Below are 27,256 nucleotides of genomic sequence, written 5' to 3'. Positions count from 1 at the left end.
ACCCTGGAGAAATCACTGGATGGCCAGTCATGCAGAGAGGTACCTCTACCCACAGGCCCTGTCTCTTTCCTAGACTTCAGCAGTCAGTGAGAAAGAGGTAAACAAAGGCACTGGTCTAGAATTCAGCCTCTGGAGTTAGGCCAGCCGAGGTGTGACCCCAGCTTCACCTCTAACCAATGGTGTGGCTTATGCATATTGCCTAACTTCATTCATTGAATCAACATGTTTACTGAGCCAGCCAGTGTGTAGGTACTCAGACAAAGGAGTGAACAAAATAAAGCTATCTCATGGAATTTCAAATTGAAATAATTGAAGCACCTAGCTGGTAAGACTGTTTAAGGATAACAATTTAGCCTGGGACCTGGCTCAGACTTATAAAAAGGAATAAAACAATCTTCCACCTTGATTCTAAATGTAAAAAACAACAACTCAGGTTTGTTTCTTTATATTTAGATGCTCTCCAAACCCTAGTTTTCAGAAAATTCTTGAAGGGTATTCCTTGATGGGGCCCAGTGAATCGGGTACATAGTTTCTGGTGGTTCAGGCCGCGTAGGTAGAACTTTGGAATGAGGTAGGGCAACAGGGAGGAAAGTGCATTTGATAAAGCCAACCACGGTCAGATTTTGCTCAGGTGGCTTTTGCATAGAGAGTCACAGGAGCTCTTTATTTCCAGTTTTATTCTGAAGGGACTCTGCCGATATTATTTTACCCGTGGGGCTCTAAATGAAGCATTTAACCTAAATCTCTGATGTTGTGGCTCACATTCCTTTTCGTTCCTCTTCACCTCCATGTCTCAGTGGTGGGAGTTGAGATGGATAATGAGTGCCTCACTCCTGCCCAGATCTGGGCCCCTGTGCTCCTCCTTTTATTTCCTTTCCCCTTCTTTCGTTCCCAAAACCTGATTCTTACTTGGTCAAATTCACTTTCCCTACTCAAAGAAGAAAGGCGGGAACTGACTCTTTTTTGAGCAGGGAAAAGAAGGAAAGGAAAGGAAATATACCTGTTATACTCCAATATTAGTTTTATCTCAAGCTTCCTGGTTTCTTTTCATATTTTAAAATATTTTATTCAACAAAATTTATTGAATATGTAGTATGTGCCAAGCACTGTGTTTTATGCAACACAATAGAAATGACAAGGATCATCCTAAAGGCAGATTTCATATAATTTTGCTCAGATTGGCTGCTTATTCAGAAATTTAGAATATTGCCCTTTATTGAGCGAATGTCTGTGATTAGGCTCTTCATCTGATTTGCATGCAAGGAAATTGAGGCCTCTAGGAACCAAGCAATTTGTCAGAAGTCACAGGGCTTAGGAAGTAGTAGGGACAGCATTCAAACTTAGGTTTGTCTAACATCAAAGCCTACATTCTTCTCTTTGGATTATAAAGACTTATAACTGAAGTATGAACTGATTCTGAAATATTCCCCCACAATCTGAACTTCAATAGAATATTTGCCTTTTAGTTGAAAGAACAACTTATATTAAAATGAGGTGGTTGAGAAAGAAAATGTTTCTCTTCTCTACATAACATTTAGAAGAAACATTTTTCTCCTAAAGCACTTAAGCAAATAACACTCTGACTCTACCTTAAGAAGTTTAGTTTCTAAATGGTTATCTTCTGCAAAGCAAGTCAGAAGTCTCATTGGAAGTTTGTAGAGAAACATCGCCCTCTGCTGGATTTATAGGCATCATACAATTGGAGATGGACACAAAGGATTTTTAAAAGTTAGAGCTAAGCCCTAGCCGGTTTGGCTCAATGGATAGACCGTCGGCCTGTGCACTGAAGGGTCCCAGGTTTGATTCTGGTCAGGGGCACATGCCTGGGTTGAGGGCTCCGACCCCAGTAGGGGGCGTGCATGAAGCAGCCGATCAATGATTCTCTCACATCATTGGTGTTTCTATCTCTCCTTCCTCTCCCTTCCTCTCTGAAATCAATAAAAACGTATATATTTTTAAAAAGTTAGAGCTAAAATACAATTCAATTATGTGCCCAATGACAATGAGACGCTGTTGTTATCACTTAGCATGAGTATACTTTATTCTTCAAAGTGACTTCTCTCAACAGAAAAAAAAACATTTTGGAAATGGCAGAGCAATAATTTTTATGGAGGTGGCTTAGTGCTGGGGTAGAAGTAGGTAAAAGCTTTAACTACAGAACACACCTTAACTACCCATAACAATACCTAACTATAATAATGCTATAGTAATAAATTATAATAATACCTAAACCGTCATAGTCAAATAGTTCCAAAGAACCCTGAATAGGAATAATTTCATATGTGTATAATAAATGGAGAAAGTATAATAAAATGAATATAGGTTGGCATTTGCACTTTGGAGTCAATACACCTCATTTGATTTCCTTCTCTTCCATTTATAAGCTATCTGAGCTTAGGCAAGTTATTAAATTATCTGAGCCTCAGGTTCTTCATCTGTTAAGTCACAATTATAAAAGCAGCAGCTTAAGTGAAATAAACTAGACTGAGAAAGACAAATACTGCATAGTATCACTTATATGTGGAATTAAAAACAATAACAGTCAAACTCTTTGAAATAATGATTGGAAGAGTGGTTTTCAAGATGGGGGAGCAGGGAGAGGTTGGTAAAAGTGTACAATTTTTCAGCAATTAGATGAATAAGTTCTAAGGATATAATGTAAAACATGGTGGTTATAGTTGATAACACCGTATTTTAAAACTGGGGGGGGAAAGTACCAGGTAAGTAGGACTTAGGTGGGAAGACCTAATAGATTTTCCCATCTGTGAAAGTGAAGTGAGATAAAGCTTAAGAAAAGCAGCACATTGCTAAGAGTTGGACTCAATATGTGTGAATGGGTATTTCATTATTAGGTCTCTCCCAGATGTTAATTGCATAGAATCAGCTTTTTAAGTTTCAAAGTCCAAAGCCAACAATACAGAAGTATAAAAATTGCTTTCTCTGAAGTGTCTTTATTTTTACAGAAGTTTTGACTAGTGGCAAAGGTTTAGCAAACCAAATATTTCTCTAAATTATCTACATTTTAGAGGTGTATACTTTTTCAAGGGAACCAATGATATCCATATAAAGATGTTTTGGAGAGGAAACCTCAGAAATATGTGAACCTGTGAAATTCATGGCATGGATAATCTATACTTTATTTTATTGAATTTTAAAATTCAAAAAACAGTTTAAAAATGCATCCATGTAGAACATAAAAAAAAAATGAAAGCATCTGAATATCCCTATCATAAGTAAGAACTGCAGCTTTCTAAAAGACTATCAAGCACCAGAAAGTCGCTATACATTTAATTATTTGGCACCCTTGTCACTGGAAGTGACACACAGGCAGTGTTGATCGGCGTTGAGTTCCCCTTCCTCTGGTGAGAGCCTCTGCCTCACAGTCTCCTCTTCGGTCACGAAGAATTGTGTCTTGTAAGGGCAGAGGGAAGAAGCACCAGGGCTGTTAATGCTTAAATTTAACTTTCCTAGCAATGTATTATAAATCACAAATTTGAGGCAATTATATACCTTTAATTGCCTGACAAGTTAATTAATTCAGACTGAGCTATTAAAAATTTCTGATCATTTCCCCTACAACTGAATTGCAGCTATGAAACATAGAATCACAGAGAGAATGCTTCAGGTACACAAACAACTTTCAAACATTCTTAAGTGCTTTGAAAGCAAGTAATATTGCCCTAACAGTTTGGCTCAATGAACAGAGCACTGGCCTATAGACTGAAGGGTCCTGGGTTTGGTTCCAGTCAAGGTCATGCACCTTGGTTGCAGGTTTGATCCTGTTGGGGGCTTGCAGGAGGCAGCTGATCGATGTTTCTCTCTCATTGATGTTTCTAACTCTCTATCTCTCTCCCTTCCTCTCTATAAAAATCAACTATATATATATATATATATATATATATATATATATATATATATATATATATATCAAATAACACCAATCAAAATACCAAACATTGATAGTCTAAGTTTCTTTAGCATTAATTATTAATTACAAATCTCTTATTTTTAATTATAAAATTTCAGACCTTAGTAGCACATTACCACAGTATATGTCACATTTGTCCTTGAAAGGAAGTGGAATTAAGATCCGTGAGTGATCTGCAAGGATTTGGAGAAATAGAGATATAGTTGTAGGTCACAGCTGCTTGCCGCCCCTCCTTAAAATATACAGTAGCTCCCCCTCCCCAACCTATTCCCCAGGGACTATGTTTCAACCCCCAGCGGATGCCTGAAACAGTGGATAGTTCCGGGCATATACTAGTAGACTATGTTTGTTCCTATACACACATCCTTATGATAAAGTTTAATGCCTTTTCCATCTTAGCTAAGCACATCATACATGGTGGCTGTAACTCTGCAGTTTGAGGTGTGACAGCAAAACCAACACGAGCTTCTTTTTTCTTTTTCACAATTTCATAGATAGATTCGTTCTCACCATAAACCTTTCCAACCTTTGTGTATGATTCTTTTCCTTTCCTTATGAAGTCGAGAACTTTCACCCTTTTCACTGGAGAAAGCACTTTACGGCTTTTCTTGGTGTTTCTCTGAATTGCCAGCATCACCACTCTTGCACGCTCGGGCCATTATTAAGTAAAATAAGGGTGGCTGGATCATAAGCGCTGTGATACCACCACAGTCCGTATGATAACCCAGACGGCTCCTAAGTGACTGACGGGTGGGGGCCTGCACAGCGTGGAGAGGCTGGATGGTTCCCATCCTGGGCGGGAAGGAGTGACCCTGTGAGATTTCATCACGCTACTCAGAACAGCACCCATTATAGATTATTCATTTCTGAAATTTTCCATTAAATATTTTCAGACTGTGGTTGACTTCAGGTAACAGAAAGTGCAGAAAGTGCAACTGTTGGATAAGGGGGAGCTATTGTGCAGGGGTTTTAAACAGGCCATTTACCTTTGAACTCTAGTGGGTTTTATATTTCTACTAGAAGCCCGATGCACAAAATTCATGTAAGGGGCTTGTCCCCTCCTCCACTTTGCCCCTCTCCCCCGCCCCCCCCCGCCCCCCCCCCCCCCCCCCCGCTTCGTTGGGAAGGTCGCCCGGAATTAGCATATTCTGCTTTTATTATTATAGATGAACAGAGCTAACTCTCCATTCCATCTGGTCACTACCTTGTATTCACTTAAGGGACACTCGTGGGGAAAATGAGAAAATGATTGGCTGATGTAACTGAGTTCAGGGTTGACATCCGATGTAACTAAATCCAGGGACTCCTATCTTGTCTGTCTTGGACTTTGGCTTCTGTTTTACCTGTTTTCATTCTAAGGCAGATTTTTCTTAAATCTTGTCCAGATCAGCCACCAATAGATCCAGTCTTAAATCTATAAGCTTAGCAACCCTCTTTGAAAAAGAGCATCTCTTTTTCTCTAATCCCAGCAAAGCTGATGTTTCTTGGCTTTGATTGGCCTGGCTAGTCATGTACTGCCCTTAAAACCTTCATTAAGGCTAGGGCAGTGGTCGGCAAACTCATTAGTCAGCAGAGCCAAATATCAACAGTACAACGATTGAAATTTCTTTTGAGAGCCAAATTTTTTAAACTTAAACTTCTTCTAACGCCACTTCTTCAAAATAGACTCGCCCAGGCTGTGGTATTTTGTGGAAGAGCCACACTCAAGGGGCCAAAGAGCCGCATGTGGCTCGTGAGCCACAGTTTGCCGACCACGGGGCTAGGGAGATGCAGCACTCTCAAAGGCCAGGACTTAGTGCTGCGCCCACCCCTGGAACCACAAAGGTCAATGCCACCTGAACTACATGGTCTGAGAGTAAAAGGGTGGCTGCTCAAAGTTAAATTAAGTGCTAACACCAAAAAAGGAAATTAATACTGGGCATAAAATACACTATAGATTTTTAATGGGGTGGTAGAGAGAAAATGAAAATGAACAAAAAACCTAAAGCAGATTCAAGAATGCTTATACTAGTATATAGTCATTGACTCACTTAAGGCTAGATGTAAGGGGAAAACAAATCTAGTTAAGGGTTTATACTCTTTGATTTAAAGCCAGGACTTTCTGAGAACCAATTTGGAATGGAGACTAATTAGGTTATTGTACTAGCCAGGGTTCTCCAGAGAAATGAAAGCAAGAAGATGTATATACAGAGAGAAAGATTTATTGTAAGGAATTGGCTCACAAAACTGTGGGGATTGAGAAGTAAAAAATCTTCAGTCTGGGGAGCAAGGGAAGAGGTGATGGTGCAGCTTGAGTCTGAAGGCAGTCCGGAGGTCGGATTCCTTCTTCCCGGGGGCACATCAGCATTTTTTTTAAAAAATATATTTTATTGATATTTCACAGAGAGGAAGGGAGAAGGATAGAGAGCTACAAACATCGATCAGCTGCCTCCTGCACACCCCCCACTGGGGATGTGCCCACAACCAAGGTACATGCCCTTGACCAGAATTGAACCCGGGACCCTTGAGTCCCCAGGCCGACGCTCTATCCACGGAGCCAAACCGGTCTCGGCGGCACATCAGCATTTTTAAAGGCCTTACTGATTGGATGAGGCCCCCTCACATTAGGGAAGGTAATCTGCTTAATCAAAGTCTGCTGATACAAATGCTAATCACATCTAAAAAAACTTCACAGGAACATCAAGCGTCATGTTTGACCAAAAATTGGATACCATAGCCTAGCCAAGTAGACACAAAAAATCAACCACCACAGTTATCTTCTTGAATGGAGTGATCCCCACACTGAGCCAGAAGGAAGGTGGCCTCTCCGTGCTCAGGCTAAACCCCAGACCAATGAAATCAAGTATGTGGGAGGTGAGGCCCAGATAAAGGAATTTTTCTGATGTTCCCTAAGTTATTCCTATGTGCACACAAGGTTGAGAACCACCCTTGAAGAGCAGTGGTTCTTCAAGTGCGGTTCCCAGACTAGCCACTTTGACCTCCCCTGCAAACTGGCTAGAAATGCAAATGTTCTGCCCCTACTCCAGACCTACTAGCATGCAGCAGCATAGCATTTCACCTCCAGTCTCCTTTCTCTAAACCAGAGGGCAGAGTATCAATCAGTAAAGCTCTTCGGGTGAATGAACTAACTCCTTAAGGTTTTCTTTAGTAATGGAGTGTTTGTTGGAAGTATTCATACACAAATAAGAGGGATCTTGACTGCGTGGCCAGGCTTCATTGAGACTGGCTATTTCTGAGACATAACAGATGTATAAATCTCAGCAGTTCCCATGACTCCGTGGCAGCCCTAGCAGTTGCTGCCTCCCAAGTGTTTCTGTATAGAACCCTAGCATTCCATTAGAGTGCCTTAGCTATTCTGTCATTTCATCTCTCCTTATACAAACTGAATTCTTTCCCCTTTACCTTCTCGGGGTTGAGGGAGGTTAACCATAGAACTCATATGCATATATGCATAACCTATGGACACAGACAATAATGTGGTGAAGGGCTGGGGTGGGGTGGGTGCTGGGTGGAGGCGATCAATGGGAAATGCTTTCAACAATAAAGATAAATTTTTAAAAATTTAAATAAAGAAATCCCCAAATCTGATTGGTGCAGTTAATCACCTTCTCATTTGGGCAGTATTTCCTTAACATTTGTCCAACTTAGAAGCTTCTAGCTGAGATAAAGATGAGCTTTCCTTGGGTCAGGTCTCCCACCAACCCAGTCAGTTGGGAGCAGGGGAAAATGAAATTTGGAGTGTCAAGAATCTCCTAGGGCCATTTCTTTTGAAAGAGGGGCCTTCTAATGTGGGTTGTGAGTGTCACCGTGTGAGGCTTGGTTTCTTAGGGATCTTCATCAGTTCTCTGATGCTTAAATCTATGTGTAGTTCTTTGATACAAATACATCCAAGAGAATATATGCATTTGTTCAACTATATTGAAACAGGAATTTTTTGGGGTGAAAAAGACAGGTTTTAGGAAATTTTAGAAATTTTAGCAATTAAGGGGACGATGGAGGAAGCACCATGGGCTGCAGAGCAGCAGAAGGTATATTTCCATTGAATAGGGGAGCTGAAAAGCTGCAACAGGTACATTTCCTAGAATGAGGGAGCTGGGAGCAGCAAAAGGTCTACTAGTATATTTACAAAATAAAGAGAAGGAAGCCCTTCATCCAGAAGGAGAAGAAGAAAGCCCAAAGGGAATAAGAAAACAATAAGAAAGGAGGGGAGAACCTCACATGTCCCATGTGAGGTTTGACCTTTGAGCTGAGGAGTTACTATGGTAACCAGTCTAAGGGAATCAGATGGGATATCAAGGCACAAAGATCTGCAGCCTTTATAAGCCTTAGGGAAAAGGAACTCAGTGGGACCCTTTCCCCCTCCCCACGTGGGAGTCCATTCTGTGGGACTCTTTACCTCTCCCCATGTGGGAGTCTGTACTTGTTCTTCAATAAATTTCCACCTTCACTATACTACTCTCTGTCCGTGGATTCATTCTTCGGCTCTGGCGGACAAAGCATCTGGGTTCCAGTCCAAAAATTCTGGAATGAGTTGCAAACTTTTGCTGAAAAATTTTGGAAATGTTTCTCTTTTCATTTCAACATTTCCTAAAGGAACTTCCTCTTGTGGCCCAATTTAGGAATGCCATGAGCCAAATTATTTTGGAAAAAGAAATCTAATTTGCATGCCCCAAATAGTAGGGCCTATATTTTATGCAGAAATTCTCTTTGCATAATCTCATTCACTAAGCCTGAGTAACTAGAAGCTGTTGGCATTTTTAAAAACCTCATTTACCAAAAAGAAAAAAAAAAAAAGCTCAAGTGGACAATTCTCTCCAGGTCATTTCAGATTGGCAGTCTAAGCTCTCATTTCTTAAGCGATTTGATCTCACTATATTATGCTAAACTGAAAAACAGCAAACGTGCAATCCAAATAAAAAAGCCAACTAACCTTTGGGCAAGTCTGAGATCAAAAACCTTAACGATGCCACAGTTCACTGAACATCCTGAATCACTTTTTTTTTTTTTAAATCCTCACCTGAGAATATTTTTCCATTGATTTTTACAGCAGGTGAAAGAGATTGGGGTGTGGGGTGTGGGGGCGGGGGGAGAAACATCAATGTGAGAGAGACACATTAATTAGTTGCCTCCCGCATGCGCCCTGACCGGGGCCAGGGATAGAGCCTGCAACTGAGGTACATGCCCTTGACTAGAATACTCAGGACCCTTCAGTCTGCAGGCTGATGCTCTATCCACTGAGCCAAACCTGCTAGGGGTCACTTTACCTATCTTAATGCCAAAATTAAGTTTGTACTTTACCCAGAATCTCATAAAACCCTTTTCCATGGTACCAGTATTGCCATTATTTTATCTTAGACCACCAAAGACTACAAGTAAATACTACCTTTAAGTCCAAATAATAAACTTCAGCTACCAGAATTTAAAACAATTAAAACCAATTTAATTTGGATTTATCTCATTGTTCTGTTTGTTGATAACAAAAGATATTTACAGAGCTCCTATTTACATTTTGAATTGTTTCAAACGGTATCCAATTGAAGACTGATTTAAGGTTTTCAAACTTGATTTTAGATGTTTTCTTTCTCTTGAAAGGACAAAGATCCTGAACCCTGAGCTAACGTCTGGTTTTTATTTTATTTCATTAAAGTAAAATGTGCCTCTGAAAAGAATTGGGTAAAAAAAGTATTATCCAGCATGCTTCCAATGAAGATCATGAGTCTACAACTTCTTTTGTGTTTGCAGATGTTAGCTGAAGTTGGGAGTTTCAGGAGGTTTTGGCAGTTTTAGCAATGCTTGCACACACTTTAGTTTTACTAAGCCCGTTTATCTCAAAACCATAGCCTAGAAACTCTTGAATAAAACTCTGGCAACTCTTGAATAAAACAGTTGTTTGCTTGTAGTGAGGTGAAATGAAAAATTGAAGTTTCTAATCATTAAGTGTCCGATGAAGGAAGTATTCCCTCATGGTTTCAATCACGGGGAAAAACAATGTATTTTAATTGTGCCACTTCATAGGCTGTAGTTAAATATTTTCAAATTGCATTTAAAGATATAGCATTATTAACCCAATTGCTTTATCTGGTAAATTTCCTCCATCTTCTAGAAGTTAAATTATCTTGGTAAAATGAGTCAAACCTCAGAACTTTACCATCACAAAAAAAAAAAAAAAAAAAAAAATCTACAAGTTGGGATACATATTCTATGGAAGTCTATTATACCTTTTAAATTAAGAAAGTGTTCAATGAAATGTTTGACAATTTAAAAAAGATACGTAGATAAGAGCATCATTTTTCTAAGTTTTGCCACTTTATAAAAATAAAAGAAACACAAAAGTGCCTATGCGTACTTTTGCATCCTCACTCATATTCTTAAAAGTTAAACCTACCACGGTGAACAACTGCTGGGCAAGTCCTAAGAAGGCTAAAAGGAGACGCTTTTCTACTTTTAGAATTTTTTTTGTAATTTCCCATTTCAATGCAATTACCAGTGTTTAAAGTTTGACCTAGAAGACATGAGAGTTAAGTGGCTAGTAGTAGCAGTGGTTTAATTTTCACGAAGATACCAGCAGATGTCAGCAAAAACCAAGGCAGTGCCACATGCATTTGCGTGGAGGATGTTAAACTCTTTGTAGTAGGGAAACCCACAGTGAAATGGAAAATCTCTAATTACCAGAGCTTACTCCATTGAAGACACCTCAGTTTTCTACATTGTTACTTGATTTGTAAATTTCCTTTTTGGGGGCGGGGGGTGGGTGTCAAGGGTGAGAATGAGAGGCCACAGTGGGAGCTGAGTTTTTGCAACAGCTCTTTCAAAGAACTGAACTGCTCCGATTTTGTTAAAAATAAAAAAGCCACCTTCAACAAACCTAAGTACACTTCAGGCAGCCACCTTGGTTTTAAAAAAAATAACTGGTTTAGAGAATATTTCATTTTACTCAGGAACTCCAATCCATGTTCAGGGATTCTGAACATGGAGCATTTGTGATTACATGAATATTATTTTTCTGGGGAGAGACTTCATAGCTTTCATCAACTTCTCACAGGGGTCTCTGATCTCCGAAAAGTTAAAAACCATGCTAGAACTTAACTAAAATTATATTCTCTGTATTAATAAATCACTCCCTATATATGTATACATATATGTATGCTTCAAAATACATCTGCTAAAAATTACTTAGTTGAACCCATGCCAGGCAGTTTTAGAACAGCCTGTAACATTGAACTAGATAAAATATTTTAAAAACAAAAGAATCGTACATAAAATATTCCAGAGCTATTTTCTTATATTTGTAAAGGACACAGGAGAAAAATCACATGGGATGCCATTTATTTTATTCAAATATACAGTATGCACACATTTTTACTTTTAACATTTGTGGCCAAAACATTGTGTAAGATCAATGTTTGTGGTCTTATATTTTCTCCACCAGGAGCCACAGACAGCAGAAGTTAAATGTTTACTTAACTTTTATTTTTGCTTTTTAAAAGAGTAATAGCATTCTAAAACAATTTAGCCACCTTGAATCATCCGCAAAATGTCAAAAGGGCCTAGATAATCTTACTGTTTTCTGTATTTCTGAAATTAAAAAACAGTAAGTGGACATGTGATATAAATCAGATATATCGTTCTCTACAAACCTTTTGCATGCTCATTAAAAACTTGGTCTCCTAAATAGGCACAATAAACATATATTAGCATAATTGATAATTGTTATCCAAAAAATTTTCCCTTAAAAACTTACCATCTTTGAAAATAACACAAAAGTGTTCGTAATGCTGAAATTAAAATGTTTGAATTTTTTAAAGTCATTTATTTTGTTGAAAAGATATTTGTTTTAAACAGTCTCTAAGAAATGCTGGCAGAAATGCAATTAAGAAGGTCTAATGATCCTGAAGTTCAGACAAAATTGGAGTCTATGTTTAAGTCCTTTATAAAAACATATTTCCTTAATTTAAAAAAATCTAGCCATTAAGCATATGAAGCTAAAATATTCTTTTTGCCAGTGCTCTGTTGAAATGTTTTAAATGAAGGAATTAACGGCACTTTTGATAATTAGGTCAGTGAACAATTATATCTTAAAAATGACTGTTAATTTCATGGTTGAAAATGGCATTCCAACAAAGTAAAACTAATCTTTTAAAGAGATACTAAGAGTGTACAAAAATAAAAATAAACCTCTATTTGTCAATAAAACTGGCTATATAAATTTATAGTTTCAATGGCTAAAAAATATCTCAAGTTGTTTAAATCTCATCTGATTCAACTAAAGTACTATATTTAGGGAAGACAAAACAAAAACCTAGATTAGTGGCAGTATCCTAGATGATGAAAGATTTAGAATAGGTAGCTGTTTTAAAAAAATAAAGAGCAGATTGAAGTTATCACCTACCCCCATCCTCCAAACAACACCCATACAAATCCCAACATGAAGTTTCAATTTCCAAAGTCTCAACAGTGTTTCTCTATTTGTTATTATTACTCCCTTAAGGAGTCTTTTTTTAGTCCTCTAATTGCAATCAACATCTGCTTATATACTTATGTATATTTTTGCTTTATAGACAGAAATAAGATTTTTTGCGACAAAGAACATTTTCACCAAGAATGCATGGTCTAAACAATGAAAGGTTTATAGTATTAAAACATTTTAAGAGTTTAAGTGGGGAGAAGAAATGGCATATTTTAGTATAGATATGTGGGTTATTCCAAAATAAGTTTAGCACTCAACCACTGCATCAAAATTAATTTTTCCTAAAGTAGGCACTTTTCTCAGTTACAGGCAGTTCTTGCCTTGCATGATAGTATGGGATCCTAAAAAATGGCCAAACTATCTTTCTTAATAATCAATGGGGAAAATGATACTTGTTTTGTTCAGTTAAAATGTAAATGGAAAAATTATAAAAGTATTTATTTAGTACACTGTAATTTAAAACATTAGGAAGATTGAGAATTCATTTTATTTCATTGTAAAAAATTAATCTAGTCATTTGAACAGTGCCTGCTTTTTTTGGTCAGATAACTTATACCATAGCAAATCGCCATCTCCTTTCAGTTTGGATTAGTTTCCACCATTTCAGCATTTGTACTTTGAATGTAAAATATTTCTGCCATTTCCTTTAATGTGAAGTTTCTAACATCACTTCCTCCAGGACAAGACCTTTCCTCATTTATGTTGGGAAGTTTGCCGCCACTAAAATTTCTCTGGCTGCATATCCAGAGGCTCTAGGTTGAACAACAGTGCTGTCAACATTCCCAAGATCAGCGACTTCTTCTACAATACCATTGATGTTCACCTCGAATCTCAATTCTATCTGGCATTATCATTTTTCATTAAATTGACCGTACTTTTCATTACCTACTTTTATAAAATGTCACATGTGGGGCAAGGAAATATACCTGTATACTTTGCTGTCTGAAAGTGAACTGATTAACAGATGCGCAGTGACCAACCTCCAGCAGAATTTGAGAAGTAATGTGCTTGTCCACTGATCATAAAATAAAATACATCTGTTACTCACAGTGACTACTTCATGTACTTTACTCACCGTTAATATAACTGGTAACTGAAATTTGAACTGTACTGTCAGGGAACTGGTGTTATTCAACTAAGTCATTGTTATCGGAATTTGTGGCTTTGGGAATTGTGCAAATTGAGGACTGCTTATGCCTTACTTGTTTACATTGGCCCAGACAGGTTCTAAGTGGCTGCTGAAATAGCCCATCTAAATTTACAATATTAGCGAAGGTTGAGTGCATGTTGAGGTGGTTTTCAAATTTTTATCATTTGGCAATCAACTTTAAAATGTATTTGAGAATGACAAAATTTTAGAAATAGAGAAAGTACTTTAAAGATCCCATAATGAAATGCTACAAATTATCCAGCATGTTTATTATGAATTATTTCTCCTCCTTCAATTTCGATTTGCTCATAGAGCCACTTGCGGTCACAGCGGCATTCAGCTCCACATTTGGTGGAACCACAGGCAGGACAAGCATAGAAACAGCCTAAGCAATCTTCATCAAGGCAGTCGCAGAGGTCCATTCCGCTGAAAATCAGGAGACCCTGGCTATCATAGACCTTACTCTTTGCTGGTATCACTTGTCTGTAAAATAAACACAGGCGAATTACACCTCACAAATATATTACTTTTTGAATATTTCATTGAAAATAAGGTAATGAAAAAATTTAAGGAGATAAAATATTCTGAATTAGGGATGAAGTCCTACCAAACTGGTACATAACTTACCAGACTCAAGGCTACTCTACAGCTAGCAGTATATGAACTCCTCATCCGAACAGACCCTACTCTGAAGTATTGAAACAAATACAATAAGCCTAAAATTCCTCTCAAAGTCCATTGAAAAATCAACTCACAAAAGAATGGACAAGAACTTTGTCCAAAAATCGGTATATTGCTGTTAAAACTTCCCTTACCTTTAAGAAAAGGAAAATGGGTAGTTAATAGAGGTACTTTTTGTTGGCTACCAATCTCTTTACTGCTTTGTGAATATAATTTTATTTTTATTACAGTGTACTACCCTATTGGTTTTTAAGTTCTTTAATAAGTTCCAGCAAATCTGACCTAAAAATACTTATATGACTCAACAGAAAACCTTAACAGATAGAATAAATGTAATCTGTAGAAAATTCTGAATCATACTAATATTTTTTTTTTATCAATTTATGTTTTAGAAGTGCTCAATTTAAAAAGTCACATTCTAAACAATTTAGTTTCCTCATTCATTCTGGTGACTGTACCATAACTTTTCCATTTCACACCTATAAAGTTTCTCATAAAATTTACTTTCCTGATGCCACTCATACAGCAGATATACCAATTATATGATATCAATGCTTTTCAAAAAATTCAATTATTTTAATTCTGAGAATAATTTGTTTAAATTATTTTAATTCTCATGCCAAAAATATTATCTGTTCACTTCATTGATACTTTCTTAGAAACAAATTTTTCAAGTTGAAAAACATGTCAATTATTTATGAGGCCTTCAGATGTTCTTACCAATTCCAGATTATCCAATTTAAAATACTAACCCAGAAAATTCAAAACTTAAGAGAAAGATAGGGAAACAATACAGATGTGAGTCAGAAAGTTAACATATGACGGAAGTAACACATAGCCTACCTGTCTGAACCAGAGGTTACACTTTTTGTAAGCCTTCTTTTTTCTCTTTTACCAGTTTCTGGAGGAAATTCAGTTTGCTTTCCTGGATTTGCAAACTGCAATGACTTCAAAGCTTTAGCAGTTCTTCCCTGAATAAAGGTAAACAAATGATCAACTTGACATCAGATCATATTACTATTTCACTTACTGTTAATCCAGATTATTGCACCAAAAAAAAAAAAAAAGGTTTTAGAGCCCAAATGCAACAAAATTTACAGCCCTGGATCATATTAAAAATTTATTGGTAATTTACATGTAATACTTTCATTACCTAATTTTAATTTCTGGCATATAGGAGAGGAAGGGGACAGACACAATGAAAACTGAAGTAGCTGCTGCCAACATGGGAGAGAACAGAAAAACTGCTTTATAACCTGAGGTTCTTACTAATGATCCTGAGTCCTTAAGAAAAGTTTCTCTTGTTATTATATGTTTTCAAAAGCAGAGAATATGGTTTTAAGTCCTGAAATGCATTACAAATTTTTGATGGTTTAAGGGTTTAAATTTGTTACTTGGGGGAAACAGCTTTATGTGATACATTCCTCAAGAGCAATCTGGAACCCCTCAGGTGATGTTGGAGAGCCAGGGGCCCCACCATGCACCAGGCTTCTAGTGGATAAATAAAGTGGAGAAGACATCTGAAGTGACAGTAGCAAGTACCTAGTATGAACTGTAAGATACCACTGGGTCCTGGAGATATGCCTCTGGGGGGAGCACCAAAGGAAAGCACTACACATAATTCAAATTTTAATTACCTCTTAATTTGGCTTATTAATATAATGAAAAATTATAATTCTTCCCAGCTGCAAGAATTATAAATTAGTTACAAATGGAAATTTTAAGCAGTGCTCCTTTGACATACTTGTCCTTGTTCTACACCAAAGAGAGCTTTATGAAATCTTAAGTTGTTTTGATATGGTTAAAGAGAGTCTTGGGTATATTATGTTTTTCCTTTCCCAAACTTACTTTCTTTATCATTCGGTCTAGGTCAGAGATTTTCAACTGGTGTACCCCGGCACACTGGTGTGCTGCAAGAATTTTTAAAACATGCAATACCCGACTATTTAGTCAGGGGAACTGACCTCTTTTCCCTTAGATTGTCAAATAAAGAAATGATAACAGCCAACACAACAATAGCTGTCCAGTGTAAATGAAATAAAAATTATACTTGTATATTTTGTCTGTTGGCAAAATATATTTTTTGGTGTGCCACAGAGTTTTAGAAATTTCTTTATGTGTGCTATGAGATGAAAAAGGTTGGAAATTGCTGATCTAGGTATCTAGAAATACTTAGAAACACCATTTATTTTCACTTCCCCAACTTTACATTCACTGCATGCTGATTAGTATAATCCTATATAATAAAAGCCTAATATGCTAAATGTCCAGTCATCCATTCAACTAATCAAAGTGTAATATGCTAATGATATGCTAAAGCCACTCAATCGCTCACTATGATGTGCACTGACCACTAGGGGGCTGATGCTCCGACCAGTAGGTTAGCTTGCTGCTGGGGTCCGGCCAATCAGGACTGAGCGAGATGGGCAAGACACCCTGGAGCTCTCCCATGGTCCCTCCCAAGCTGGCCAACCTCCTGTGTCCTTCCCCAGCCCCGATCATGCACCAGTGGGGTCCCTCGGCCTGGCCTGCGCCCTCTCGCAATCCGGGACCCCTTGGGAGATATTGGAGAGCTGGCTTTGGCCTGATCCCACCAGCCAGGCTGAGGGACCCCACTGGTGCATGAATTCGTGTACCAAGCCTCTAGTAAATAACAATGTAAATATGATTTCCTTATAATTAAACAAAACCCCACGGTGTAGAAATAACATAGCAGAAAAAATGACTACTATACATACATCTGAATCAGGTTTTCTTTTCTGCCGGTCTTCAGAATCAACATCCACACTTCCATTGATTATCTGTGTGCATTTTGGACAAAGTTTCCAACCAGGTACAAGCTGTCTGCCAAATTTTGCACTCAGAAAAGTGGCATCATCTAAGTCAATTACATGCAAGTTTTTTTTGGCTAGTTTTTTATGTATGTTAAAGGGGTCACAACATGACTTCTGCAAATCCTCAAATCTTTCAATATAAATTTTTGCATGATGAAAGCAAATTGTATTGTTCCCAGAAAGTGTCATTCCAGTTCTAAGTTGAAGTAGAAGCATATCATTTGATGACAATTCTTGCAAAGTCTTGAAACCTGTATGACGAGTATAGTAGGTTTTATGGCATTCATTTGTGGTACGAAGCTGAACTCCAACTGAACATGGATCCATCATTCTTGACTGTAGCAAACTTCCTGTTTAATTCTCTCGAGCAACTGACCTCTCTCTAGTAAGTGATATGCTGGTTACCCTAAAGAAAATATTAAAGAGAGTCAGATTTGTGCAATAAATTTTTATCTGGGAAACTGAAAAGACATTTGATAAAACTCAATACTTGTTTAAAATAAAGAAAACTCTTAGCAACAAAGGAATAGAAAGGTATTTACCAAAAAGTCTACAAGAATCATTATATTTAATCATGAAACATCAAAAGCATTCCCTATAAAGTTAGAACTACATAATACCTGCTGTCAGTCACAGATTCCATTTAACACCATATTAAAAGCTATCAGAATTGAAAAGAAACAAGAAATATTACTTAAAGATTATTTAAATATCTACATGGAAAATATAAGAGGTTTTAGCAAACTATTAGAAGTAGCAAGATCATTTAACAAAGATACTGGAAACCAAAAACACTTTAAGATACCTTACAAAACATATAAATCTTAAAAAGACATGTAAGGCTTTTATGGCAAAAATTATCAAACAGAAAGACAAAAAAGATTCTTTTAATAAATGCTGAAGAAATATGCCTTGGAAAGTCTATAGTAAATATGTCAATTCTCTAGGAATTTATAAATCCAAAACTATTCCAATCAAAATCCCATTAGGTGTTCTGCCTACTTCCTCTTGGAATTTAGCAAAATGGTTTTTACATGGAACGGTAAAGGTCCAAGTGAGCCAAGAGAATCTTGAAGAAAAACAGAGTAAGACATTTACTATAAAACTATTATAATGAAAACTGGTATCAGCATAATATAGACAAATAGATCCATGAAAAGAGGAAGATGTATAACATACAGTATTATAAATCAGTGGGCATTACACAGTAATGGAAGGATTTAATGAAAGATGCTTGGAAAACTGCCTAACCATGTGGAAAAGGGCAGAATAAGATTTCTCTTTCACAAACAAAAATCAATTCCAGTTGGATTAAAGAATTAAGCATGAAAATATATTTACAAAAAAAAAAAAAAAACAAACACAGAAGACTTTGTGATACATTTTGTTTGATATGTGCATTTTTGTTTGAGAAATTCTTCTCTGTCCCAGTATCACAAAGTCTTCTGTTTTTGGCACACTTTTGAGTACTGTATGTAATTTTTGGAGGAACACCTGAAGGAATTAAACTATCTGCACAATTACACTGTTTTCTAAGCACCCATCCCTTAGGTGTCACTGTGGGTTAGAATTATTTGCTACTGGAGTTGCCAGATAAAATATAGAATGCTCAGTTAAAGTTAAATTTTAGATAATGCACAAATAATTTTCACATTAATTATGTCCCAAATATTGCTAAAAAATAAGCTGTTATTTGTCTGAAATTCAAATTTAACTGGGAATCCCATATTTTTATTTGCTAATTCTAGCAACCTCATTTTTTATTTGCTAATTCTAGCAACCTCATTATTATGCAATTTTTATTTATTTACTAGAGGCCCGGTGCATGAAATTCGTGCACGGGGGTGTGTGTCCCTCAGCCCAGCCTGCACCCTCTCCAGTCTGGGATCCCTCTCACAATCCAGGACTGTGGGCTCCCAACTGCTCACCTGCCTGCCTTCCTGATTGCCCCTAACTGCTTCTGCCTGTCAGCCTGATCACTCCCTAACCACTCCCCTGCCAGACTGATCGATGCCCAACTGCTCCCCTGCTGGCCCAATTGCCCCTAAATGCCCTCCCCTGCCGGCCTGGCCCCTAACTGTCCTCCCTTACAGGCCTGGTCACCCCCAACTGCCCTCCCCTGCCGGCCTGGTTGCCCCCAACTGCCCTCCTCTGCAGGCTTGGTGGCCCCTAACTGTCCTCCCCTGCAGGCCTGGTCACCTTCAACTGCCCTCCCCTGTTGGCCCAATCACCCCTAACTTCCCTCCCTTGCCAGCCTGGTTGCCCCTAACTGCCCCCCCCCCCTGCTGGCCATCTTGTGGCGGCCATCTTGTGCCCACATGGGGGCAGCCATCTTGTGTGTTGGAGTGATGGTCAATTTGCATATTACCTCTTTATTATATAGGATTTTTTGGCATTGTCTAGTAAGTAGAGATCTTTCTTTGGTGCCAGCTTCAAATTAGGTTCCACCTCTTACCTGTTATTAAAAGAAATCTGAACTTCCTATGAACAAATTATAGGAGCTGCTCAGTTTAAAATGAAACTGTCTGAAAACAATAGCAGAGGGAAGTGCAGATTAAAAAGGAAACTATTTTTCTTCCCAAAATTTTTAGGGGACGTGTAGTAATACTATGTTCCAATGTGTTGATTTCTCATTAATACAGCATTTTACTTGACCAGTCTCCTAATTAGTGGGAACACTAGTATTAAGAGGAAATTTAACCAAATAAAAAATTTACTGAGTTTTTTAAGTCAAGAAAAATGTCCTTTGGGGGTAGGGGTGAAGTATAAGTTCTTATAATTTGTCAAGCATTTTCTAAGTCATCTCTTATTTAATGAAAATAAAGTATTTTCATTTACCCCTACTATGCACACATAAAAAAGTCATGCTTCTTGTAACTGTCAACTTTTTGTCCCAATTACCTTCAAATATTAACTATGTACATTACATAGGCACTAACACAGGGACTAAAGAGCCAAGACGAGATAATCTCAATTCTCAAGTAAAGGCCAAGAGCCAATAAGAAAGGTAAAGAGAATTTAAAACAAATATATAGCCCATAGCACCATTTAAAAGATTTCTAGTAAGAGCTGGGTACACCGATAGCACAAACACTGAAGTATAGGCACTCCATCTTGCCCCTGTAACCTCTATGCTGGGAAGAACTGCTGTTTGAAATTTTAACCCTGCTATTCTTGGCTTCTGTAAACACGCTTGCTTGCTTAAATGATAGGGAAAATAAGCTCAACTATCTGACCTTGCAAGCCGCTCCGCTGCCGTTCCTGGCTACTCCCACACCAGGTGCCCTCCAGTTATCTGAAATGTATTATGCTCAAGGCTACTGAGTTGTGCTGTGCACAGGTTACAAGCTTCCTGCAAAATATCTACATAGGGCTCTTTGTAAAGCCTACAAAAGGTCCGGAAACCCTATATTTGGGGGACAAAGAGACCAATGGGGTATAAAGGGAAAGCTCCCTCCATATTGCTTTGCTCAGACTTTGAGAGACAACTCCTCTGAGACCGCTAGCGTAATAAAGGCTCCGAAATTCGGCTGATTGATTAAGGCGTCCTCTGTTTAGCTCACTGATTTACAAGATAACATCATCTCATTAATCTTTACAACTCTGAGGTACTATCACCCCCATTTACAGATGAAGAAACTGAAGTTTAGAGCTCTAGTTTCCAAGCTAACACAATGGCTGATATTTCAGAGACATGTAAGTATTAGCTGAATGAATTAAAAGCACACATATCCAAACCAAATTTTACTTTATATGAAGAATCCGTTAATTAGGCTCACTCAAAGCACTTCCCTCAGATTTTTTAGTGCTCTGTCCAGTGTTGTACTTTCAGATCATTTTTGGAATTCATTTGCAATTTGTCACTATTCCTCTGGTCCTTAAAGGCCAAAGAGAACTAAGTGAAGGGGGACTGCAACAACAGAGAGGCAGTTTCCGGACCAAGAGTCATGAGCAAAGCTCTCCTCATTCCACCTTATTCTGGATGTCACCAAGATTGTCAAACAATCACTGGTTCACGCTATGGATGCTGAGTAAATGATTGTGAAACGGAACTGTAATCTGTTGAAAACACTTTTTTTTTTTTTTTACCACTTTGTAGAAAATAAAGTCTGGGCTCTTTAGAATGCCATCATTTGTTCTAAATGCCACAACACTGCCGTCAAAACTACACTACCTGCGAAGTTCTTTTCTGTTGTATGCCTTTATACTGTTCTCTTTGCTTAGAAAGCCCCTGGGGGGGGGGGGGGGCGGTTACCTGGGTACGGGGTTCAAGGCCACCATATTTTAATCCTCACCCACCTAACCCATCGCTTTGAGGGCTCCCGGGCTGACTAATCCTTCCAGACAGTGCCAGTGTCTCCACCGATCTGCTGGGCCTCACCCAGATACCACTGTTCCAGGTCCTCCTTCCTCTGGCTGCACACTTCACTGTGAGCTGAGCGTCACTGTGATTTCTCAGCTGTTGGAAGACAGGAGCTCTGTGGTATCACTTTCTTTCTCATCCAGGTGGAAAAACAAGCACTTCGGGGGCTTCCCTTTTCATAGCACTCACCACAGGCTAGTTATTTGTTAAGTCTCCTCCCCCTCCCCCCAATACATATTAAGTTCTGTGAGGGCAAGAAATCACCTGGGTCCCATGTACAGTTGACTTCTCTAGCACAACACTGACACTTACTTAGTAGACTCTTCACAACGTCTTTTAAACGAATACATGTCCAGAAACTATACGCATCTCACCCAAGAAGCCTAAATCTCCCAAAATCAATGTGACTAAGTCCCCAGGATCCTGCAATTCTTCCCACCCCCAACCCTAAGGAGGTCACAGGCCTAACGCCCAACCCCCCCGCCCCCACCCCGAGTTCACGGCCTATCCAAACGTTTCAAGCCACCAGATACGTCCAAGGAGCACCTACTATGTTAAGGTACCGGGATAAAAACGACTACTGCTCCGCCCCCGGCCTCAACCACACATCTAGGGCTGGGAGGACTCTGATTACAAAGAATAAAAACAAAATAGGAGAGATAGACGCTGGGTACGGGGTTCAAGGCCACTATATTTTAATCCTCATCCCTAACCCATCGCTTTGAGGGCTCCCGGACTCCGGAAGAGAGGCGACAACTCGCAGGCGCGACAGATGCGACGGACACTGCGCTGGGCCTAGGCACCAAGGGGCGCCGATGAAATGGGGTCGGGGATCGGGGTATCGGGAGGTTGCAGAAAATTCCCCTCCCGCTTCCGGGCCTCCTCTCCCGCCTCCGTGACCCGGCCCGGGTCCCCCTCCTTTCCAGGGACTCGTCTCCACGTTCCCGCTCCTTCCCTCCCAGAATCTCCCCCGCGGCCCTTTCCACCTGAGCGCGAGCTCCTCCGCCCGGGTTCGCAAAGAACTTGTAACCACGCACCACAACCTCCACGGCCCGCTCCTCGGCGCGTCCTCGCACTACCACCGAGAGGACGGCGAGCGAGAGCTAGAGGGGCCCGGCGCGACCATAGAGAGAGACGAGAGGGAAGCCTAGAGCGGAAGGAGCCGGGCGCCCCCCGCGGCGGAAAGGATGGGGCGGCGTCAATCGGCGAATGATTCAAGGTGAGGCAACAGTTGCTTCTTGCGCTGACTAGATTTTGTTGTTTTAGGGAATTGTTTGGTCCCGGGGGCCGTCTCTTCCCAGGTGCAGATTTGGCTAGCTTGGATTCTGTTCGCAAATCTCGACGCCTGATCGTGGAAGCCAAATATTTGCACCCCAATCTTTCTAATCCGCGGAGTAGAAGGGCTTGTGTTAAAAGGACCTCAAGAACAGACCCTTTATTTAAGGTCTCACATTTTATTTCATTAATTTTATTCAAGCTACAAGTATTCCAGAATGCATCTCTTTTAAACTAGTAAAAAAATAGCTGATTATTACTTGGAGTATAATATGGGCTCCAAGAAGATGCTTGTAAATGTTTTGAGGGGAGAAATAACTCTTTCTTGTATCTCTAAGGTTTGCCACAGTTTAGGTACTCATTCATTTTAAAGTGGATTTCATTCATTTAGAATCTTTGAGAGCTCAAGATCCCTTTAACTAAAGGGACTCAGCCTTCATTCATTTTCAGGTGGGAGTAGGAGGGAAAAGCCTCCCAGCCCCTCTGTACTGTTTTTGTAGCCACCCATGTGAGAAAAAAAAAAAAAAGTGAGACAGGAAAATACAGTCCTCCAAGGCCCGAGCTTTCTAGTAATGCTATACACCCTTAATGTAGGTTGCCCTCTGCAGGGAGCCTACGGCTCTTGCACCACCTCCACGTTGCTGTGTAAGCAGGCAGGGTTTTGCTACTCACTATATCACACCAGTCTTAGAATTGGGGAATGAAAGAAAGGCAACAACAACAGATAATCCATTCAACTGTTTCTTCAGGAGGTCACATGCAGTAGCTTTTTTAGTAGTTACTTTACGGTTGGCACTTTGCTAAGAGAAAATGAGACAAAAGAATAAAACTTCTCCCTCCTTTCAAAGAGCTCACAGACCAGAGAGAGAAACAAAGGAGTAAAGAGCTAACCCCAGTGTGGCGTGATTAATGCCATAATGGAAACACAGAATATGAACAGGATAAAATGAGAGTTACTAAAGCAGAGGCAATCTGAGAGGAGATTATTGCTTGAATTGAGCTGTCATATGGAAAACTAACCTGATGCAATGGTGGCTTTCAGGCAAACTACTACTAGGCAAGCTATCCTAGAGGTAATGAAATAGAAGACTCACAACCCAAATTAAGATGCTTGAATAAAATGGTTTATTGACTCCATTTTAATACCTAGTGAAAAGCAAGGGAAAAGAGTAGGAGTGCATTGACACATTTAGGATAGGATGCAAACAAGTGGAAGGATAGCACTTGAATCCGTAGTTAAGCAATGTTCATATGTTCAATCAACCTCTTCCATCGACGATATGCTTATGAGGGCCAGAGTTCAGGTCACAGAAAGGAGGCCCATGCTTGCTCTGTTTGATAGGTGCAGGGAAACATGTCTGGCCACAACCGGAGCTCACTAATTAGCCTGAACAGACGTGCGTTTATTTGCATTAATTAATTAATTAATTAATTTATTTATTTATTTATTTATTTTTGGGCTTGAGCACATATGAGATTATACTAGGTGTCACCTCTGGATGAATGATTTGGTGGTGGTATAGCTGTCAGCTCAGAGATGGCATAAATATTCATAGCCTAGTTTTTCCACCAGCACCATCCCCCCATTTTTTATTTTTATTTTTTTACTATAAATGTCCCTCTGTTCCATGATATTTTCAACTTATTTTAACTTTGGCATGCCTTATAGTTTACTCACTATGTATATTTAATGGAATTCTGCCTATGTTTCACAAAGTACATGCTTACTCATATTCTCTATATAAAACACCCTATAAATTTTGCATTTATCTCATAAGCTGCCAGTGTATTTAACACTTTTTCTGACTAACACTTCTTATGACTTTCATCCATCCCTAAGGAAACTGCAAGGAATTCAGTATAGCTGGAGTGGGAAGCTGAGAAAGGTAAGTAGAGGACAGATAATACTCTTTTTATGTCGTATTAGAGATACTAAACTTTATTCTGAACTGAAGTGGAAAACTGTAAGGAGTATGGAGAATAGGGAAGAGGTACAGTACTGGGCAGGAGAGCCAGTACTCTTTTGCCCTAATGCAGAGATTAATAATGATGTCCTCCATCAACTCAGTGTCTCTGGGGGTGAGGTGATTCCTTTTTCCACCCCTTCCTTAAACATTTAGTAATGTCTGGAAACATTTTTTTGTTTTGTTTTATCAGCTAGGGGCTGCTACTGATATTTAGTGGGGTGAGGACAGGGGACTTGCTAAACATGCCACATTGTGGAAAACAACCCCTCACAAAAGAATGATCTGGTTCAAAATTTCAATAGTGCCACGATTGAAATACCCCAAACTAAGGGAATTAAGAAAGCATAGAGAGGATAGAAGTTAAGCAAGCAGGTTTAGTAACTGATTAGATACAGATGTGAGGAAGAAGGAGAAAATAATTTTAGGGTCCTGGCTTGGGTAATTCGGAAGGACAAAAGGAGAAATGGGTTATGGAGAATAGAGAGAAGGAATTAACCTTGGACATGTTAAATCTAAGACAGACAAGTGAAGATGCACAATATGCAGTTGGAAAGAAGAGGCAGGTGATGAGAGGAATTTGAGCTGAAGATCCGTTTTGGTAAATGTTAGTACTAGATCAGTCTTTACAGATAAACTTCAAGAAAGAATCTGAGCCCTAGCTGGTTTGGCTCAGTGTATAGAGTGTTAGCCTGCTGACTGAAGGATCCTGGGTTGGATTCCAGTTAAGGGCACATGCCAGGGTTGCAGGCTTGATCCCCAGTAGGGGATGTGCAGGAGACAGCTAATCAATGATTCTCATCATTGATGTTTCTCTCTCTCTCTCCCTCACCCTTCCTCTCTGAAATAAATAAAAATATATTTTAAAAAAAGAAAGAATCTGAGATGTTGGCAAGCAATTACACAATTTTGCAGCATGCTAAAATTTGCAAACAATAGATTTATGTCTTGGAGGAAGTCGGAGAAGGAGGAGGCAGTGAGGTAGCCAGAAAACAAAGGCAGAGCAAAGTCCTACCTACCCAGGAAAGAAAGAGTTGAAAGCAGGGCTCTAGCAGTACGAGAGGGAGAGGTTGCTACAGAACAGTACTGGCCTTTAGATGTATAATGAGAGTCACATAAGTAATTGTAAATTTTTTAGTAGTAATGCTAGAAAGGTAAAAAGAAATAGGTAAAATTAATTTTACAAATATATTTTGTTTAACCCAGTATATTTAAAACATTATCATTTTACCATGTAATGAATATAAAATTATTAATAAAGTATGTTATAGCCCTTTTTTATACTAAGTTTATTTTAAAATCTGGTGTGTATTTTATACCTCCAGCACCTTTCAATTTGGACTAGCCACATTTCAGGTACTCAGTTGCTCCATGTGGATAGTGGCTACCATATTGGATTGCATAACTGTATAAAATCAAGTAAAAAAGAGACTAAAATAAATTCTTTAGGGCAATTAGATAGTTATAGATAGTGTGATAAGAGCTCTTTCAGTGAAGTGGAGGGTAGAAGCCAGAATATAGCCAGTTAAAGAGTGGGAAGTTAGAGATAATAGCTACCATAGAGAACATTTTCAACAGCCTTTACTATTATTACTATAGTATGTAGGGCTTTTTTTTTTTTTTTTTTTTTTTTTTTTTTTTTAGTTTTGAGTATGATTAAGAATAAACAACACAATTCAGTTTTTTAAATAGGTTTTAACAATTACATTTGGACTTTTGCTTCTGCAGATTGCCCTCCTACTGAAAACAACTATCTATATATATAAAAGCCTAATATCCCAGTCTCCTGGGATTTTGACCAGGAGACTGAGAGTTCGATCGCTTGCTATGACGTGCACTGACAACAAGGGGATGGCATGGAGGAAAGGAAGGCCCCAGCCGGCACCTGGCAGAAGGGGAAGGGAGGTTCCAGCTGGCAACCGGAAGGCCCTGATTGGCCCTGATTGCCGGCCAGGCCTAGGGACCCTACCCATGCATGAATTTCGTGCACCGGGCCTCTAGTTTTTAGATATTGGAGAATATCTAAATACAGAATTGTGGTCCTGAAAGAAGAGAAACAACTAAGGTAAGTCCTGCCCTAGCTGGTTTGTCTCAGTGGATATAGTGTCAGCCTGTGGAATGAAGGGTCCTGGGTTCAATTCTAGTCAAGGGCATCTGCTGCTTGCAGCTTGATCCCCCTGGCCCTGGTCAGAGTGCATGTAATGTGTCTCTCTCACATTGATGTTTTCTCTGTTCCTCCCTCTCCTTTCCACTCTCTCTAAAAATCAGTGGAAAAATATCCTTGGGTAAGGATTAACAAAAAAAAAAAAATAAAAAAAAAATAAGGTAATTCCTATAGTGATCCCAGCTTACTGCCTGGAGCCAGAGTTCAGGACACAGAGCAGGTAGGGGAACCTAAACAGAGACGAGTGGTTTCACCAAATGGAGGAGATAGAGATGGAGATTCAGAGAAGCTGATGGGCTGGTATCAGAGAGGAGGAAGTGGCACAGAGTCTTGGAGGTCTCCCCAGGTGAACCTCTCTCCCGCACCTTTCCTCTCTCCCGCACCTTTCCTCCCAAATACCAGGAGTGGGGAATGTCCAGCCCAGGACATA

General features: G+C 39.1%; 1 protein-coding gene and 1 long non-coding RNA gene across 5 annotated transcripts; one reads left to right on the top strand and one right to left on the bottom strand.

Moving 5' to 3' along the window:
- Positions 1–11,237: 11,237 nt before the first annotated feature.
- On the bottom strand, positions 11,238–22,523 carry ARL14EP (ARF like GTPase 14 effector protein). Of its 4 annotated transcripts, none has more exons than XM_080687673.1 (5): positions 22,410–22,506; positions 21,360–21,519; positions 16,965–17,466; positions 15,070–15,197; positions 11,238–14,028 (listed from the first exon to the last, which is right to left on the bottom strand). In XM_080687673.1, the coding sequence occupies exons 3-5, from the start codon at positions 17,388–17,390 to the stop codon at positions 13,800–13,802; spliced, it is 783 nt and encodes a 260-aa protein (XP_080543799.1). In that variant the 5' UTR covers positions 17,391–17,466; positions 21,360–21,519; positions 22,410–22,506; the 3' UTR covers positions 11,238–13,799. The 4 variants fall into 4 exon arrangements, with proteins under 4 accessions (XP_080543799.1, XP_080543800.1, XP_080543797.1 ...); XM_080687674.1 differs by having other exon boundaries at positions 22,461–22,500; XM_080687671.1 differs by lacking the exon at positions 21,360–21,519 and having other exon boundaries at positions 22,410–22,523.
- On the top strand, positions 22,071–26,956 carry LOC308257623. The gene is made up of 3 exons (XR_013961619.1): positions 22,071–22,642; positions 24,539–24,584; positions 26,391–26,956. It is a non-coding gene; the product is annotated as an uncharacterized lncRNA (long non-coding RNA).
- Positions 26,957–27,256: the final 300 nt, after the last annotated feature.

The sequence above is a fragment of the Plecotus auritus genome, assembly GCF_963455305.1.
Source record: "Plecotus auritus genome assembly, chromosome: 9".
NCBI lineage: Eukaryota > Metazoa > Chordata > Mammalia > Chiroptera > Vespertilionidae > Plecotus > Plecotus auritus.
This window is presented reverse-complemented; position numbering and strand designations above follow the sequence as displayed.